General features: G+C 41.0%; 1 protein-coding gene across 1 annotated transcript; it reads left to right on the plus strand.

Moving 5' to 3' along the window:
* The first annotated feature begins 553 nt into the window (after window positions 1–553).
* On the plus strand, window positions 554–1,937 carry LOC128290581 (uncharacterized). The gene is made up of 5 exons (XM_053026287.1): window positions 554–754; window positions 837–972; window positions 1,063–1,175; window positions 1,265–1,705; window positions 1,749–1,937. The coding sequence occupies exons 1-5, from the start codon at window positions 554–556 to the stop codon at window positions 1,935–1,937; spliced, it is 1,080 nt and encodes a 359-aa protein (XP_052882247.1).
* Window positions 1,938–18,632: the final 16,695 nt, after the last annotated feature.

The following is an 18,632-nucleotide window of genomic DNA, read 5'->3' on the forward strand; positions in this document are numbered from 1 at the left end:
TGGACCGTCAGTGTCGGGCCATATGCCTAATAATGAAGCTAAAGAGGCACTGGCTTCACCTATAACTGAAACCGGGTCACACGACCGTGCAGCTGGGGACAACGCATTATCCCAAGCTATGTTGCGAATTTTGGAGAGGGTCACTGGTCCTAACACTGGTACTGGGGGCCGTGGTTCAGTGACGGAACGACTCAGGTCTGATAGGGTTGAGATCTTTAGTGGTATCACTGAAGTTTTCCTTAATGTCACTGAATATTGGATTCAGGCCATAGAGAGGATCATGGATGACTTCGATTGCACCCCAGAGCAAAAATTAAAAGGTGTAATGTCGTTGCTACGAGACGAAGCCTATCAGTGGTGGCTTACAGTGAAAGAGGGTACTCTGCCCGACCGGTTTACTTAAGAACTTTTCAAAACTACATTCCAAGGGAAATATGTGGGTGCTAGTTATGTGGATGCCCGGAGGAGAGAGTTTCTGAATTTAACTCAAGGGTATAAATCAGTGGTTGAATATAAGTCTAAGTTTTTGTGACTTAGTTGCTATACGCGCGGGATGGTGGCAACTGAATATGAGCACTGTATTCATTTTGAGGACATCCTCAGAGATGATCTACGAGTCCTGATAGCTCTACAGAGGGAGCAAGATTTTACTGTATTGGTAGAAAAGGTGAAAATTGCCAATGATGTAAAACGTGCTAAGCACCAGCATCGTGAGAAGGACAGGGGAAGGAATAAGAGGGTTTGGGAGCCTCAGGTTTAGCTGTGAGGCCTAAGAAAAAGCCAGAGTTGATGGGCCAGTCAAAGTTGGGCCCCTTGTTACTGTTACTAGATTGCAGCCTTGTGTTGATTGTGGAAGACGCCATCAGGGCGAGTGCTGGAAATGTATAGGGGCATGTTTGAGGTGTGAATCTTTGGAGCATCTCATTAGAGATTGTTCATGGAGATCCGATCAGATGCAAGTTATTGGTATGGGTATTCTCTGTCGAGAGGTGTTTAGCAGCCATTGAGAGGTCGTGGTCAGGCTAGAGGTGGAAATAGTATGGGCCGTTAGTGGAGCACCAGGTAAAGGTGCTGGTCATACTGAGGTGAGGCAGCCAACACTGGTTTACACTGCACGTCGCCGAGAGGATAGAGATGCCCCAGATGTTATTTCAAGTACGTTCTTTATCCATAATGTACCTTATACTACATTGGTTGATGTTGGGTCTACGCACTCGTATATAGCGTGCACTATGTTTGAGACTTTCGGTATTGTGGTTGAAAGCACTACAGTGGCGTTATAGTGTTGAGTCCATTAGGGCAGTCTGTGAGAGTTAATAAACTGTTTAAGGATGTACCCATGGAGGTTCAAAGGGTGATCTTTTTAATAGATTTAATGGAACTTCCTTTTGGAGAATTTGACTTGATATTGGGCATAGACTGGTTGGTTAAGCATCAGGTGAATTTGGACTGTGCTGCAAAGTGGGTGGTACTGAAAACTAAAAAGGGTGATGAGGTAGTTCTGATTGGAGAGCGTCGAAGTTATCTGTCAAATGTGATTTCTGCACTTAGAGCTGAGAAGTTGGTTTGTAAGGGTTGTGAGGCGTATCTAGCTTACATCAGTGCTTTGGATTCTGAGGTTCCGTCTGTTAAAGATATCAGAACAGTTAAGGACTTTCTGAACGTCTTTCTCGATGAGCTACCTGGGTTACCTCCAAACTGTGAAGTTGATTTTGGGATTGATCTCCTACTTGGTTTTGGATTCTGAGGTTCCGTCTGTTAAAGATATCAGAACAGTTAAGGACTTTCTGAACGTCTTTCTCGATGAGCTACCTGGGTTACCTCCAAACTGTGAAGTTGATTTTGGGATTGATCTCCTACTTGGTATAGCTCTTGTGTCTATTGCCCCTTATAGAACAGCACCGAAAGAACTTGATGAGCTTAAAGCTCTGATTTAAGAGTTACTGGATAGAGGATTCATCTACCCTAGTGTGTCTCCGTGGGGAACAGCAACCTTATTTGTGAAAAAAGAAGGATGGAACCATGCGTATGTGCATCGACTACTAACAACTGAATAAACTGACTATTAAGAATAAGTACTCTCTACCTAAAATTGATGATCTATTTGATCAATTTCATTGAGTGACAGTTTTCTCTAATATTGATCTCCGATCTAGGTGCCATCAACTGAGAGTTAAAGAGGCTGATGTTTATAAAACAGTGTTTAGGACTCGTTATGGTCATTATGAGTTCTTGGTGATGCCATTTGGATTGACGAATACACCAGCAGCTTTTATGGATCTGATGAACCGTGTGTTCCAACCCTATTTGGACCGGTTTGTAGTAGTGTTTATTGATGATATTTTGGTGTATTCGAAGATAGAGGTTGAGCATGATGAACATCTCCAAGTGCTTTAGTAGTTTGAGAAAGAAGAAATTGTACGCCAAGTTTAGTAAGTGTGAATTTTGGCCGCAAGAGGTGACATTTCTAGTACATGTGGTATCTGTCGAGAAGATTATGGTTGATCCTCGGAAAATAGAAGCTATTTTGGATTGGAAGCAGCCTAAGTCGGTACTTGAGATTTGAAGTTTTTTGGGTCTGGTAGGGTATGATAGACGGTTTGTTGAGGGGTTTTCGTTGATTGCTACATGTCTGACTAAGTTGTTGCGTAAAGAGGTACCGTTAAATTGGATGATAGGCAGCAAGAAAGTTTTGAGAGGCTTAAGAAGGCTCTGACTGAGGCCCCTGTCTTGATTCAGCCAGAGTCTGGGAAAGATTTTACTCTCTATAGTGATGCATCACACGTTAGTTTGGGTTTTGTGTTGATGCCAGAAGGTAAGGAGGTGGCTTATGCGTCTCGTCAGCTTAAGACGCATAAGGCGAATTATCCGACACATGACTTGGTGTTGGCTGCGGTAGTGTTCACACTGTAAATTTAGAGGCATTACCTGTACGGTGAGAAGTGTATCATTTATACGGATCACAAGAGTCTTAAGTATCTCCTCACTCAGAAGGAGCTAAATCTTAGGCAGCGTAGATGGATTGCGCTGCTTAAGGATTATGACTGTTTGATTGAATACCATCTTGCTAAAGCCAATATGGTCGCTGACGGACTGAGCCGTAAAGCTATGACTGATTTGAGGGCAATGTTTGCTCGTCTTAGTTTGTTTGACGATGAAAGCTTGTTGACAGAACTTTAAGTTAAATCGAGGTGGATTAAACAGATTAGCGGTAAACAGTTGGAGGATGAATCATTGGGTCCTCAATTCTGACAGATAGAGAGTGGGGAAACTTCAGATTTTGGACTAAATAACGAAGGGGTACTTTTTCCGTAGGAGAATTAGTGTATAGAAAGATACCAATCTAAGGCAGTCTACACTGGAAGGGAAGCATAATAGTCTCTACGCTATGCATTTTGGTAGGAATAAGATGTATTGAGACCTTCGTGAGTTATATTGGTGGCTAGGCCTTAAGCATGAAGGTACTGACTTTGTGAGTAAATGTCTTACTTGCCAGCAGGTTAAGGCTGAACACTAGTTACCTTCAAGGTTGCTTCAGCCAGTTAAGATTCCGCTGTGGAAGTGGGAGAGAGTGACTATGGACTTTGTTAGTGGATTGCCTTTAACACCTACTAAAAAGGATTTAGTATGGTTCATTGTAGATCGATTGACAAAATCTGTCCACTTCATAACTGTTCCGTACTGATTACTAGCTGCAAAAACTGGCTAAGCTGTATGTGTCTAAGATAATGCGACTGCATGAGGTACCAGTTTTTATAATATCTGATAGAGATCCTCGCTTCACGGCTCGATTCTGGAAGAAGTTACACGAGGCTTTGGTTACAAAGTTGGATTTCAGTACTGCATTCCATCCTCAAACAGACGGTCAGTCAGAGAGGGTGATTCAGATACTGGAGGACATGTTAAGGAGTTGTATGATTGACTTCCGGGGCAGTTGGGAGGATTACTTACCGTTGGCAGAGTTTCCATACAATAATAACTACCAGTCTAGCATACAGATGGCACCTTACGAGGTATTATATGGTCGTAGGTGTCGTACTCCTTTGTATTGGACTGAGTTAGGTGAGCTACGAGTTCTGGGTCTTGAGTTAGTTTCTGATACCGAGGATAAAGTTAGATTGATTCAGGATTGATTGAAGGCGGCATCTGACAGACAGGAGTCATATGCGGATCTGAAGCATAAGGAGATTGAGTATTCTTTGGAGGACTTAGTATTTCTCAAAGTCTCACCATGGAAGAAGGTACTGAGGTTTGGTAGGAAGGGCAAGTTAAGCCCTAGGTTCATTGGGCCTTACTGTATATTGAAGCGTGTGGGATCGGTTGCCTATCAACTTGAGCTACCTCTAGATTTGGACTGGATTCATGATGTATTCTACGTCTCTATGCTGAGGCAATATCGCTCTGATTCTACGCGCATTGTCTCGACTGAGAAGATTGAGGTTAGGCTAGGTCTGACCTTTGAGGAGGAGCCAATTCAGATTTTGGATCATAATGTGAAGGTTCTGAGGAGGAAGTCTGTTCCACTGGTTAAAGTACTTTAGCGCAACCACAGATCGGAGGAAGCCACCTGGGAACCCGAAGAGGTGATGCGACAATAATGCCCTTATCTATTTTGACCAGGTAAATTCCGAGGTCGAAATTTCTTTTAGGGGGTAGAGTTGTAACGCCCCAAAAATCTAAGTATTTATTTTTGTATATTGTGTCGCATAAATTCTTGCTTGCTTTAGTGGTTAAGTGTCCTAAGAAGTGTTGGAGAAGTCCTGAGTTCAAGCTTTGGCTTGTGCAAAATTTTTTGTTTTTGCTTTAATTATCCCTGTCTCTAGACAGTAGGTTTCTTAAATAAAATTGGGTAAGGTATGACATAAAAAGCCTGCTGGTTCAGGGGATAGTGGCATGTTGGGATGCTTAAAGGACTTGGGTTCAAGCCCTACCACGCTTGAAGTGTTTTATTTTGGCTTGTTGCCGTGTGGATGGTTGTATTTCATTGGAACTCTGAAGCTTGGGTGGTTGGTGTGTTTGAGGGAAGTGGGAGTGTGTACCCGAAACTCTAGGAGGAAATTTTGGGATATGGATAGAGGAGTGACCATTTTATAGATTTTTGGAGGATTTTAGGGAGGTGATTGGGGGAGTTGAGGAGTGGGAGAATGTTGTGCTAAATGGGGACTCTAGGTACCCTTTGAGTTTCGATTTTGGGGAGTTTTGGCACATCTGTTGGTTGTTTTTTTTCTCTTTGGGAAACGGTTTTGTGCTTAGGGATTTCTTGCCGTGTTTTATCTCTTTCTTTTGGTGTTTTCAAGTTTTCATTTTGGGACCTTTTTTATTATCGATCCTCCATTTGCCTCTCTCAAGTGGTTCGACTCTTTGCTCCTGGGTCTAACCGATTCTCTCCTCTTCTCTCTTTTTCCAAACCTTGGCCGACTACTGTAAAGGTCACTTTGTGCTGTTATTTCTTCATTCTTGTTTGCTCCCTTTACCCTTGGGTTATTTCTTGCCGAATATTGTTTCTTCCATTTATCTTATTTTTTTGGATTAGGCATTCTAGTTTACTTCCCTGTCAACTTCTCTCCTCTATTCTTCCTCTTGACACTTCTTCAACTTAATACTTTATTCTTTCTTTGCATCTCTTTCTCCCTCTTAATTCAATCAGTGAGTACTTGTTTCTCCTCTACTCTTTTCCTCTATGTAGTGGTTTTTTGCTACCAGTTTTGGGCTAGGGGCTCGTGTATTTCTCACTTTGAGAATAAGGCTACTACTTTCCTTTGCTACTATAGGTTTTGCATCCTCAGTAAGTACTATATGTTGGTCAGATTATTTCTACGAGCTATATTGTTGTGGGTTAATGGAATCTAGTTTTATACAGATTCGAGTAAGGGAGATTGTAACCAATTTTTGGTAGCGGATCTAGTGGATTAAATCGCATTTACCCAATCAAGGCAAGTATCAATATGATTTTAGGGCTAAGATTTAGTCATAAAAATAGGGTGTTTAACCCTAGTGAGCAAAAAACTAATATAATATCATAGTTGAATGTAGGATTTGGTTCTCGTGGGCTATTCGTAAGTTTTTGCAATTAGGTGTGTGTAATCACACTACTATTAGCATATATCGGCCAAAAGCCGGAAATGTATAACTGTTGATGCTACACGAGCGTATGCTCGCTCGTGTGGTGATCCAAACGCATTAAACGGGGGCGTTTGACAGTAGAGGCCACCATGAGCGATTTCATGGGCTCAGGTTGTTCAGGGCCACGATGGGCCAATATGAGCTGTGTGGGCCCCACAGGCATATGGGCCGTACAGGGGTAAACCACACGAACGTGTGGGGATTAATGGGCCAGGCTATGTAGTTCATACGACCAAGGCCATTTTTTGGCTTATGAGGCCACACGGCCGCTTGGGCCCACATAGGTCATGTTATGGGCTTTGGGCCTATTTTCACTGTTTGACTGTTATGGTTGCACAGGTCGCCTGAGATGACTGTGGACCTACTATTGGGCCGATAAGTATACTTGGACCCCATACTATTGAAATGCCTATTATACCCCTAAGAGGTAAAATGACTGATATACCCCTATGATATGTTTTACTGTATTTGAGCATGACATACTACATACACGTATGATATTATGACATGACATTACATGGGGGTGGGTTTGATATATTTGGAGGAAGTGTATTGTACTGGTAGCTCTGCTGCAAATACTGTTTAGTGCTGCAACCGGTGCTATATTTTGAAGTGTAGGGATGGGTGGGTCGATTTTATCCCCACATGGAGTGTAGGGCTAGATGGAGTGGAGTGTAGAGGATGGATTGGTAGGACTTTTGATTGCATTTCTGTTACTATTTCTGTAATGGGTTAAGGCCCACTGCACTCGACATCTTGTATTGGGTTAAAGCCCTAAGCATTCTGGGATCATTCTTGAAGCGGGCTTAGGCCCAAACTATGTTTGTCCATGGTGTGACTGATTGTTTGCTTAATAAGGGATCACACGCTGAGTTTTCATAAACTTGCCCTTCTGTTTCCCTGTGCAGGTAATCCTTAAGCGAGTTGGTGCTGTAAGGGACTCGATGGAGGCCATGCAACTGCTATTTCTGCTGTTTAAAACTTTTATTCTTTAAGCTATTAAATTTTAGTTTTGTTATGTAACAAGGCCTCTTTAAAATTTTACTTTGGCTTGGGGTTTTTCAATTTAGATTTATATCTACTAGTAGTAAGTCTCGAATTTTCAGAAAGATAAATGTTTTCAAAACACCACGCTATTATAACATATCTTTTGGCAATAAACTTTATTTTTAAAATGTAATAACAATCTTAAACGATTAAACTCTTGCTAAACCTAGTTGAATTCTTAACAACGATCAAGATACTTAGAAGTTTTGTAAAAGATCACTACGAGGGTTTTAGTAAAAAAATGGACTTTTCAAACAGAACTACATTTTTCAAAATTCACTTCAATGTGACATCGCAGATTCAGCCATAATGCCTAGGTCAGGTTTGGGGTGTTATAGTATGAGATTAATACGAGATGGTACATGTATGTACATGAACCGGCTAAGCTTAAATCAAAGAAGTTGTGAAGTTCATAATAAGATTATGATTGAAAATGTGAAAGGTTTGTTAGTTCAATGAACTACATATAGATATGTTCAATTTGATGATTTGTATATTTATGTTAAGATTAAGTTTATTTCATACGAACTTACTAAGCTATAAAGCTTAATTTGTTTAATTTTTTGTGTTTATGGAAATTTCAAGGCTAGCTCGGATTCAGGGATCATCGGAGACTTCATCACACTATCGAACTATCAATTTGGTACTTTTGAGCTTTTGTTTTGGTCATATGGCATGTATAGGATTATGGTCATTTTTTATGGAGTTCGGTAATGAATTGAATCATTTGAATTGGCTTGTAAATGTTTATGTTTTGGTTTGTAGATATAGTCATAAGTATTGGCTTAATTTGGTTGGTTTGATTATGTATATATATGTACATATATGGTTTGTACTATGAGTGCATGGATGGATATATGATGCTTGTGACTTATGAAGATTGTGGAGGTTAAATGGTTGATATTAGAGTAATTATATACTTGTGATTTTGATGCATAATGATGCATGTTTAAAAGTTATAAATAGTTGAATTATAAATGTGAATTTAGTATAAATGGTATGGCATGCTTTGTGATTAGTGTGCGTAAAGAATGGAAGTATAGAATGTATATGAATCATGTTTGGATTGTTTGATTGAATGCCTATTATATGCTTTGTTTTGATGCCATTGAATTTGGTGTAGGTGTAGACAAGTTTGGATGGCAATTTGGCTTGGTAAATAGCCTATTTTTGTCCATATGGGTAGAGACACGGGCATGTGTCTCAGCCATGTGTGACACATGGTTATGTTGCACGGCCGTGTGTCCCTTGGTGTTGAGATTAAAATCAAATCAGTATGCTCCACACGGCCTCACACACGGGTGTGTGGCATAAGTCAGTAAACCCTACAGGTTTGGCACGACCTAGCACACGACCTAGCAAACGGGTTAGCCACACGGGCATGTGTGTTGGCCGTGTGACTCAAGTCAGAGAGTTACACAGGGTCAGACACGGGCTAGGAAACGACCATGTGATCCCATTTCGAATGTCTGTACGGATTGTGACACGGGGGTGTTTGTTGGCCATGTGAGACACATGGTCGGGCTATACAGGCGTGTGTCTCCTGTTTTTGAGAAAATTTTCTAAGTGTTCTTAAAGTTTCCAAAGTTATCAGTTTAGTCCTGAACCACTCCTAATGCATGCTTAGAGCCTCGTAGGCTCGTATTAGGGAAAAAATAATTGGTTGTAAATGAAATGTATATGAATTGACTATTTGTATCTGAAGTGTATGTTTAAATGTGTTATAACTTCAATAATGCCCCGTAACCCTATTTTGACATTGAATACGGGTGAGGGGTGTTACATTTATTGGTATCAGATAGTCGATTCTCAGACTAATGTAGCGTGTGTGAGAGTCTAGATATACATGCTATATATAACCTATGATAGTGTGATGACTCTTGACAATTTTAAACTGTGTTTTCATATAGTAAATGGATCCCAATCGAGTTGTAGCGAATGATGTTAAGAGTAATGCGCTAGCTCCCGTTCAAGGGGCAGTGCTGTTTGAATCTAGAAATGTATCGAGTAGTCACAGAGAGAGGCTAAAGAAGCCTTTTTCCAAATGATGAATAAATGGTTCACATAATTTTTTCGGACAAATTCGGCTGCTCAATAACTTCCACCCCACCTAATCCCTAACCGGTTCCAGTAGCTCTTCAAGTTGTGGAACTTCAACGACTGAATAATCCGCTAGTTGATAAGATCTGAAAGTACAGGGCCAAAGTGTTCAGAGCTACTGTTGATGATGATCCCAAGAGAGCTAAATTTTGGCTTGAAAACACTATTTGGGTATTTGATGAACTTTCATGCACGCCAGCTGAGTGTTTAAAGTGTGCTATTTCATTATTGAGAGACATAGTGCATCAGTGGTGGAATACTTTAGTGTCTGTGGTGCCGAGAGAAAAACTTACTTGGGAATTCTTTCAGTCTGAGTTTCGGAAGAAATATACAAGTTAATGGTTTCTCGATCAAAAGCACAAAGAGTTTCTATAATTGAAACAGGGTCGTATGACTGTGACCGAGTATGAAAGAGAATTTGTACAGTTGAGCAAGTATGCTCAGGAGTATGTTTTTATTGAAGAAATCATGTGCAAGCAGTTTATTGATGGGTTGAACGAGGATATTAAACTCCTTGTCGGAATTCTAGAATTGAAAGAATCTGTTGTCCTAGGAGCTTAGCAAAGAAAAGAGAAAAGAAGATTCAGAGTTTAGATATTCGAGAAAAAGACCGATGAATAAGCCATATTAGTCATTGTCAAAGAAATCAAGAGATTCGTACACTCATCCAAATGCTTCAATCGGGTATTCGAACAAAGGTCGTGGAAAATAATACTCAAGTCCTAAAGCTCAACCTGCATCGGTATTGAGTGTTGGTAGTGTGAGAAACTATAGACCTGAATGTCAATGATGTGGAAGACATCCTGGTGAATGTAAAATGAATAACCGAGCTTATTTTAAATGAGGCTCACAAGATCATTTCATACAAGATTGCCTTAAATTACTGGAGAAAGATAAGCTTTAGAATGTAAGACCGAGTAACACAGCCACTAGAGGGAGGCCACCAAGAAATACCAGAAATGTGACCAGTAGTAGAGGCACGACAAAAGATTCAGCTATGGGATCTAAGGCCAAAGCACCTGCTAGAGCTTATGCTATTCGTGCTCGCAAATAGGCGTCGTCACTTGATGTTATCATTGGTACATGTTCTCCTTACGACACTAATGTGATTGCATTAATTGATCCTGGATCAAATCATTCATATATCTGTATGATTTTAGTGTTTAGGAAGAATTTTCCTGTTAAGTCTACTAAATTTGTGATTAAAGTATCGAACCCCTTAGGCAAGTATGTTCTAGTTGATAAAGTTTGCAAGAATTGTCCTTTAATGACACGGGGTGACTGTTTTCCAGCTGATTTGATGTTATTACTATTTCATGAGTTCAATGTAATTCTAGGTATGGATTGGTTGACTCTGCATTATGCTGTTGTGAATTGTAGATGAAAGAGTATTGAATTGAAATGTCAGAATAGTGAAATCATTCGAATTGAATTAGATGAATCGAGTGAATTACTTGCTTTGATTTCATCTATATCAGCTCAGAGATGTGTGAGAAAATGTTGCGAAGCTTATCTCGCTTATGTTTAAAATAAAAAAGTGTCTGAATCAAAGATTGAATCAGTGTCTATAGTCTGTGAGTTTCTGGATGTGTTTCCAGAAGAATTTTTAGGGTTACCCCTAATAAGAGATGTAACACCCCTAACTCGTGACCGACGCCGGTGTCGGACACGAGGGGTTAACGAGACAAATCCTCTTAAAGTACCGACCAATTTGGCATTTCTGGACAGGCTGGAAAACTGCGTCACCGTCGCCTTAAAAATCATATCTCGAGTTCCAAAACTCGGAAACTGGTTTCGTAAATTTTCCCTGAATTTAGACTCATATATCCATCCATGGATTTATTTTTAGAATTTTTGGTTGGGCCAATTGGTACAGTTTATTAGTTAAAGTCACCCATGTTACAGGGATCGACTGCTCTGACCTCCGCGCGTTACAACTTGAATATCTTTCTGTACAGGGCTTTAATACTGGTGCCGTTTGTTTCTAATGAAACTAGACTCAAAATGGAATCTGTACATATAAGGCATGACTCCTAATTCTTTCTGGATAATTTATGGTAAATTTTCAAAGTCACGACAGGGGACCCAGAAATCGTTCTGGCCCTGTCTCACGAGAACTTTAATATCTCCCAGTATACTGCTCATATGGTCGTTTCGTTTCGTCCATATAAAATAGATTCATCAAGGATCAGTTCCATAATTTACTCACTATTTAATTCTACTTATACTATTTTTAGTGATTTTTCAATCTCATCTCACTGCTGCTGTCCGCAACAGTTACTGCAGTAGACTATGCCAATTTCATGAATTTTTCCTTGGCCTTAATCATCCATCATACATGACACAAATTATGGCCACCTTAACAAAATTTGAGTTTCTAAGACTCGTGGCTATAGGTTCTAGCATCCCACTCGGCGACCACATAGGCCATTTTCACATGGCTTAAAGTTTACAATCCCACAAATCGACAAAATATAATAGCCTATACATGCCAAATGTTCTTCAACAACAAAAAAAAGTAATACCACAAGATTTCAGCGGTGTGATGACTTCAACGACGGTTCCGAGCACACAACAAGACGAGTCCCAGTGACCTAAAATGGGTGACAAGAAAACACTGAGTGAGTTTACAACTCAGAAGTCATAAGCATTCGTCAATCCACCGATAAAATTACTACTACATGTACAACAAATGAAACTAGGTACTCGTCCATATCGAATCCATACCATAATACCTCGAACCTTTCGGTCCAATCTCGTACCAATTCATACATCCACATTTCATATTCTACACAACAAGATAATCGAAGCATTTTTACACATTAACTCATTTTCCAGCACAACCATACAATTTCAATCATCACATAGATTTAAGGCTTACCAATTCAACCCCAAGCATGGACGTATTTTCTATTCATCATGAGCTCGAGGTACTTACCCGATCCGCTGTCCGTGATCAACTCGATAATATCGCACACTCAGTGCCAATAGTGATGCAAAAGCATATAATAAGTCCGCACACTTAGTGCTATATAATCAGCTCGCACACATAGTGCTATATAATCAAATTCGCACACTTAGTGCTGTACAAATTTTAAATCCGCACACTTAGTGCCAATCTTGTCACCGTGTCCATTTATACCCGCACACTTAGTGCCAAGACCAATACGTTATGCATTTTACTACCTTTATACATTCAACAATGGCATCATTCCATACACATACATTTCCACTTACACATCAATTCATTAAACACAATTGCATATATATATTATGATCATTTAAATCAATGCCAAATATATGCTTTATGACTTACCTTATATTGGATGAACGATTTCCAATCGACTACTCGATTATCTTTCCTTTGCCTTTGCTTGATTCTCCACCTCTAGCTTCTTGAGCTAAATTTAACAAATAAATTGGTTTTATCATTTGAGCATCGGAAGAGGAATTCAAGATGCCTAGCCAATATATAAATATCTACTCATTAGGCATCAAAGTCGCATATGTACAAAATCATGAATCGAACTCAACACCTTAGTTAGTATTCCTCTTAGCCGAATTTTCTAAGCCAAGAATAGGCATCAATATGCTTGCCTCTAACCGAATGCATGCACACCAATTTCCCCTCATGTGGCCGAATATGCATGCCCATGTTGAGGCCGATTATGCACTTAATACCACACAAAAACAGCATGCATTTTACTAACTAACGCATTACATATTGTAGCTCAATACACATCTCTCATGTACTACATAACCGAAAACATCATCCCAAGCAAATATATACCTTGAAATAGTATATATGTCATACCAATTCATCATGTGCAAACACATATTCAAAGCTCAAATCTTACCTACCATGCAACATGCATGAATCATACTTAATGGATATACCATGACCGAATACATCACAACACCATCATTTTGGTCATGATTAAGCAAAGAACTTAATGTCTCACTCAAAAATACTAAAAAGAAAGTCCAAGAGCCATCAATCCCCCATCACATACACCATTAACAAGCTTCATATTTAACATGCAATGGCATTAACACAAAATCCACCTTGGCCAAATACCATTTCCATGGCATAACAAGGATTTGAACCATGGCTAACATGCACATCAAGTTAGCAACCAAAACAAGCATGAATCTCATGACACAACCTCAAACATACCTTAATCTTGATGCAAGTATAGCCAAATCTCCTTCTAGTTCTCTTCTAAACCAAGCATGAAGCAAAAATCCTCCCTTTTTCCTTAGTATTTTCGGCCAAAGAAGAGAAAAATGGATGAACAAAATTTTTCTTTTCTCTTCCACAATGCACGGCAAGGGGGGGGGTTTCACTCACACACACACATTTTTTTTTCTTTCTTTATTACCCATACTCATTTGTTTATTGTTTCTCCCTAGTGCACCAACAAAACATGTTTCATGACATGTTTAGCCCATGATTCCTTGTCATGGCCGGCCACTTCATGTTAAGGGGGGGAAATTTGACATGCAAATCCTTATTTTTGCATGCATTATCAACTAGTCATCCCACATTTCCCCATCATACTTTCAATGTTTACTACTAGGCCCTTTCTAGTGAAATTCACATTTATAACTCTAAATCGAAACATCAAAATGTCACACATGAATTAACACATATTATAGGCATCAAAATAAATTATAAATTATTTTTATGCCTCGGTTTTATGGTCCCGAAACCACATCCCGACTAGGGTCAATTTTGGGATGTCACAACTCTCCCCACTTAAGAAATTTTCGTCCCGAAAATCTTACCGAGTAAATAGGCTCGGTATCGCTCTTTCATAGAGTCCTCAAGTTCCCAAGTGGCTTCTTCAATTCCGTGTTTATGCCATAACACCTTCACTAACGGGATTTTCTTATTGCGTAACTCCTTTACTTCACGCATCATAATGCGAACCGGTTCCTCTTCATAGCTCAAATTAGGTGAATCTCAATCTCGGATGGAGCAATTACGTGCGATGGATCGACTGTATCGTCAAGCATCGAGACATGAAAACGTTGTGAATCCTTTCGAGCTCGGGGCAAAATTAATCGATATGCGACTGGCCCAACTCGTTCGGATACTTCATATGGCCCGATAAACCTCGGACTCAATTTGCCCTTACGACCAAATCTAAGCACCTTCTTCCAAGGTGAAACTTTGAGAAAGACCTTGTCTCCAACCTGATATTCAATATCTTTTCTTTTCAAATCCGCATCGACTTTTGGCGATCCGGCGACTTTCAAACTTTCACGAATTACTCGAACTTTTGCTCGGCATCCTTAACCAAATCAACCCGAAGAATTTACCTTCACTAAGTTCATCCGAATAATGGGGTACGGCATTTACGACCGTATAAAGCCTCGTAAGGCGCCATCTTAATGCTTGATTGAAAGCTATTGTTGTAGGCGAATTCAATCAAAGGTAAATACCGTTCCCATGAACCACTAAACTCAAGGATGCAACATCTCAACATATCCTCGAGTATTTGAATTATCCGTTCGGATTGACCATCGGTTTGGGGATGAAAAGCGGTGCTAAAATGCAGCTTGGTACCCAAAGCATCTTGCAATTTCTTCCAAAATCGCGACGTAAATCTTGGGTCTCTATCCGACACGATAGAAATAGGCACCCCGTGTAATCTCACAATCTGAGAAGCGTACAATTCCGCTAATTTGTCCATTGAAAAATCCGTACGTACGGGGATAAAGTGAGCCGACTTAGTTAGTCTATCGACAACGACCCAAATCGCATCCTTCTTACTCACTGACAATGGCAGTCCGGATACAAAGTCCATTGTGACTCGATCCCATTTCCATTCGGGTATCATGATCGGCTGAAGTAATCCCGATGGCACTTGATGTTCCGCTTTCACTTGTTGACATATCAGACACCTTGAAACAAATTCAGAAATGTCTCGTTTCATACCGGGCCACCAAAATTGGCGTTTCAGGTCATTGTACATTTTAGTACTACCCGGGTGGATTGACATTCGACTACAATGGGCTTCATTTAGAATTATCGAAATAAGTTCCGAATTCTTTGGAACACACAGACGACTTCTGAACCTCAAACAATCGTCATCATCAATTTGAAACTCTGATTCCTTGTTCAGAACACACTCAGCCCGTTTTGCAAGCAACTCCTCATCAACTTTCTGAGCTTCCCGAATTTGATGAGCCAACAATGGTTTGGCCTTCAATTCGGCTACTAACACATTGTCGGGTAGAATAGACAAGTGTACATTCATCATTTCATAAAGCAAATAGTGATTTCCGGCTTAAGGCATCCGCAACCACATTAGCCCTTCCCGGGTGATAATCAATGACGAGCTCATAATCCTTTAACAACTCGAGCCATCGCCTTTGTCGCAGGTTCAAGTCTCTTTGGGTCATCAAATATTTGAGACTTTTGTGATCCGAATACACATGGCACTTCTCACCAAATAAGTAATGTCGCCATATCTTTAAGGCGAATACGATGGCAGCCAATTCGAGATCATGGGTCGGATAATTTTTCTCATGTGGCTTTAGTTGCCTCGGCGATAGGCCACAACTCGCCCTTCTTGCATCAATACGCAACCCAACCCAAGTAGGGATGCGTCACTATAAATGACAAACTCTTTGCCCGATTCGGGTTGCACTAGAATTGGGGCTTCAGTCAAATAAGCTTTCAGTTGATCGAAACTTTTCTGACATTTCTCCGTCCATTCAAACTTAACATCCTTTTGGAGTAGCTTTGTCATTGGCGTGGCTATTGTCGAGAAACCTTTACAAATCGTCGGTAATAACCGGCAAGCCCCAAAAAGCTCCTAACTTCGGTAACATTCCTTGGTGGTTTCCAATCGACTATGGCGAATTTTGTTGGGTCCACCACGACACCGATGCGGACACCACGTGCCCCAAAAAGCTAACCTCTTTCAACCAAAATTCACATTTTGAACTTTGCGTATAAGCGCTTATCTCGTAAGATTTGCAACACTAGCCTCGGTGTCAAACATGCTCGGTTTCATCTCTCGAATAGACCGAATGTCATCGATAAATACAACTACGAACCGATCCAAGTATGGCCTGAAAATTCTATTCATTAAATCCATAAACACCGCGAGGGCATTAGTGAGCCCAAACGGCATCACCAAGAATTCGTAGTGACCATACCTCGTTCTAAAAGCGGTTTTGGGTATGTCCGATTCTCGGACCCTCAACCGATAGTACCCGACCTCAAATCTATCTTTGAAAACACCGAGGCTCCCTTTAATTGATCAAACAAATCGTCAATTCGTGGCAATGGATATTTATTCTTTATCGTCACTTTATTGAGTTGACGATAGTCGATGCACAACCTCATGGTTCCGTCCTTCTTCTTCACAAACAATACAGCGCGCCCATGGAGAAAAACTCGGTCGAGCGAAACCTCTATCCGTCGGTTCTTGCAATTGAACCTTCAATTCCTTTAATTCCGTTAATGCCATACGATACGGGGCTATTGAAATCGGCGTAGTACCGGTACAACCGATGCGAATTCCACTTCTCGAACCGGTGGCAATCCGGTAACTCCTCGGAAAAACATCGAATACTCACAAACCACTGGTACCGATTCGAGTTTCCTTTCCGTCTCTTTACTTCCAAACACATACGCAAGGTATGTTTCACACCCCTTTCACGCGTACCTCCGGCGGTCATAGAAGATATCATCATTGGCGCTCCTTTTAAATCGAGAGACTCGACTCGGACTACCTCATTATTTGTACTCCTCAAATCAATGGTTTTCCTTTTGCGATCCACCATTGCATCATGTACGGTCACCAATCCATACCAAGAATAACATCGAATTCATTAAATGGTAAAAGCATCGGATCGGCGGAAAAGCAGATTCTCGAATTATTAGGGGCATCTCTTGCACACTTTATCAACAGTACGTATTGACCCAAAGGGTTTGACACTCGAATTACGAACTCGATGAGACTCAACAGTGAGAGTCTTCTTGGATGCTAAAGTTTCACATACATATGAATGAGTAGAGCGGGGTCAATCAATGCAATCACACTAGTATCAAAGAGAGTAAAAGTACCAGTGATAACGTCGAGGAGGATGCCTCCTCTCGTGCTTGGATGGCATATGCTCTAGCAGGAGCTCGGGTCTCGGATCGAACAGCCGTATCGGTGGCTCCCCTCGATTACCGCCCTACCTCCTGAAACCCTCGGGGTCTACCTCTAGGCTGTCGCCCCACTAGATCTCTTGACCTTGCATCTTATTCTTCTCATCTAGCTCGTGCAATCCCTAATGAAGTGGTCCTTGAACCGCATCCATAACAGCCCTATTAACAGACTTACCCCAACATTCACCTAGGTGTCGTCTTCCACATTGGGGCATTCAGGTCTCTCTTGACGATTATTGCCCACACTAGCTCTGAAGTAGCTCGGAGTCCGTCGATGGTCGGGTTCTAATGGAAATTCCCGATCGTCCTCGACTTCTTGGTGTCCTCCACGAACCTCTTTGTAGCCGAGAACGGAGCTTTACTCGTCGATCTTTTACGGTAATCTCTTGCTTCAAATTCAGCCTTCTTCTTCTCCTTCCCAAGTTCTTCCGCCTTGCAGGCTCGTTCGACTAGTGTCACGAACTCCTTTATCTCCAAAATTCCCACTAGTAACTTTAACTCTTCATTCAATCCTTCTTCAAATCTTTTGCACATCGCAACCTCATCAGCCACACACTCCCGAGCATACCGACTAAGTCTTACGAACTCATGTTCGTATTCGAATCTGATCATCCGGCCTTGCTTGAGTTCCAAGAATTCCTTACGCTTCGATCGATGAACCGTTGACTAATGTATTTCTTTGAAATTGGATTGGAAGAAATCCCAAGTAACTCGTTCATTTGGGACTATGGAAATTAAAGTCCTCCACCAATAGTAAGTGAGTCTCTAACAAGGATATAGCACACTTAAGACATTAAATCGGTGTGCATGACGATTCATCTAACACTCTAATGGTGTTATCGAGCGAACTTCGGCCTTTTCGGCATCATCGGTAACTATGGCCTTGAACTCCTCCCCACGCTTCCTAATCAAGTCCACGGTGGTTTACTCAGCCTCACGGGATCGAGAATCGGAGGCATTGCGGGCTCTTGGGGTGGAGTGTTTAAATTCGGGAATGGTTGGACAGCCGGGTTGGTTCGGGCATATTGCGCGACCCACTCATTCATCATAGTGAAGAAGGCTTGTTTCGCCCTTCATTTTGATTATTCGCGGATGACCGAGGCTCAACAGGCGGTGTCCCTTGCGCAGAGCAGCCGCTACACTTTCAACGTCATCCGCCAAGGGTCTCTCTACCGGGTTCCATCGCTAA

This window comes from Gossypium arboreum, chromosome 3 (assembly GCF_025698485.1).
Source record: "Gossypium arboreum isolate Shixiya-1 chromosome 3, ASM2569848v2, whole genome shotgun sequence".
NCBI lineage: Eukaryota > Viridiplantae > Streptophyta > Magnoliopsida > Malvales > Malvaceae > Gossypium > Gossypium arboreum.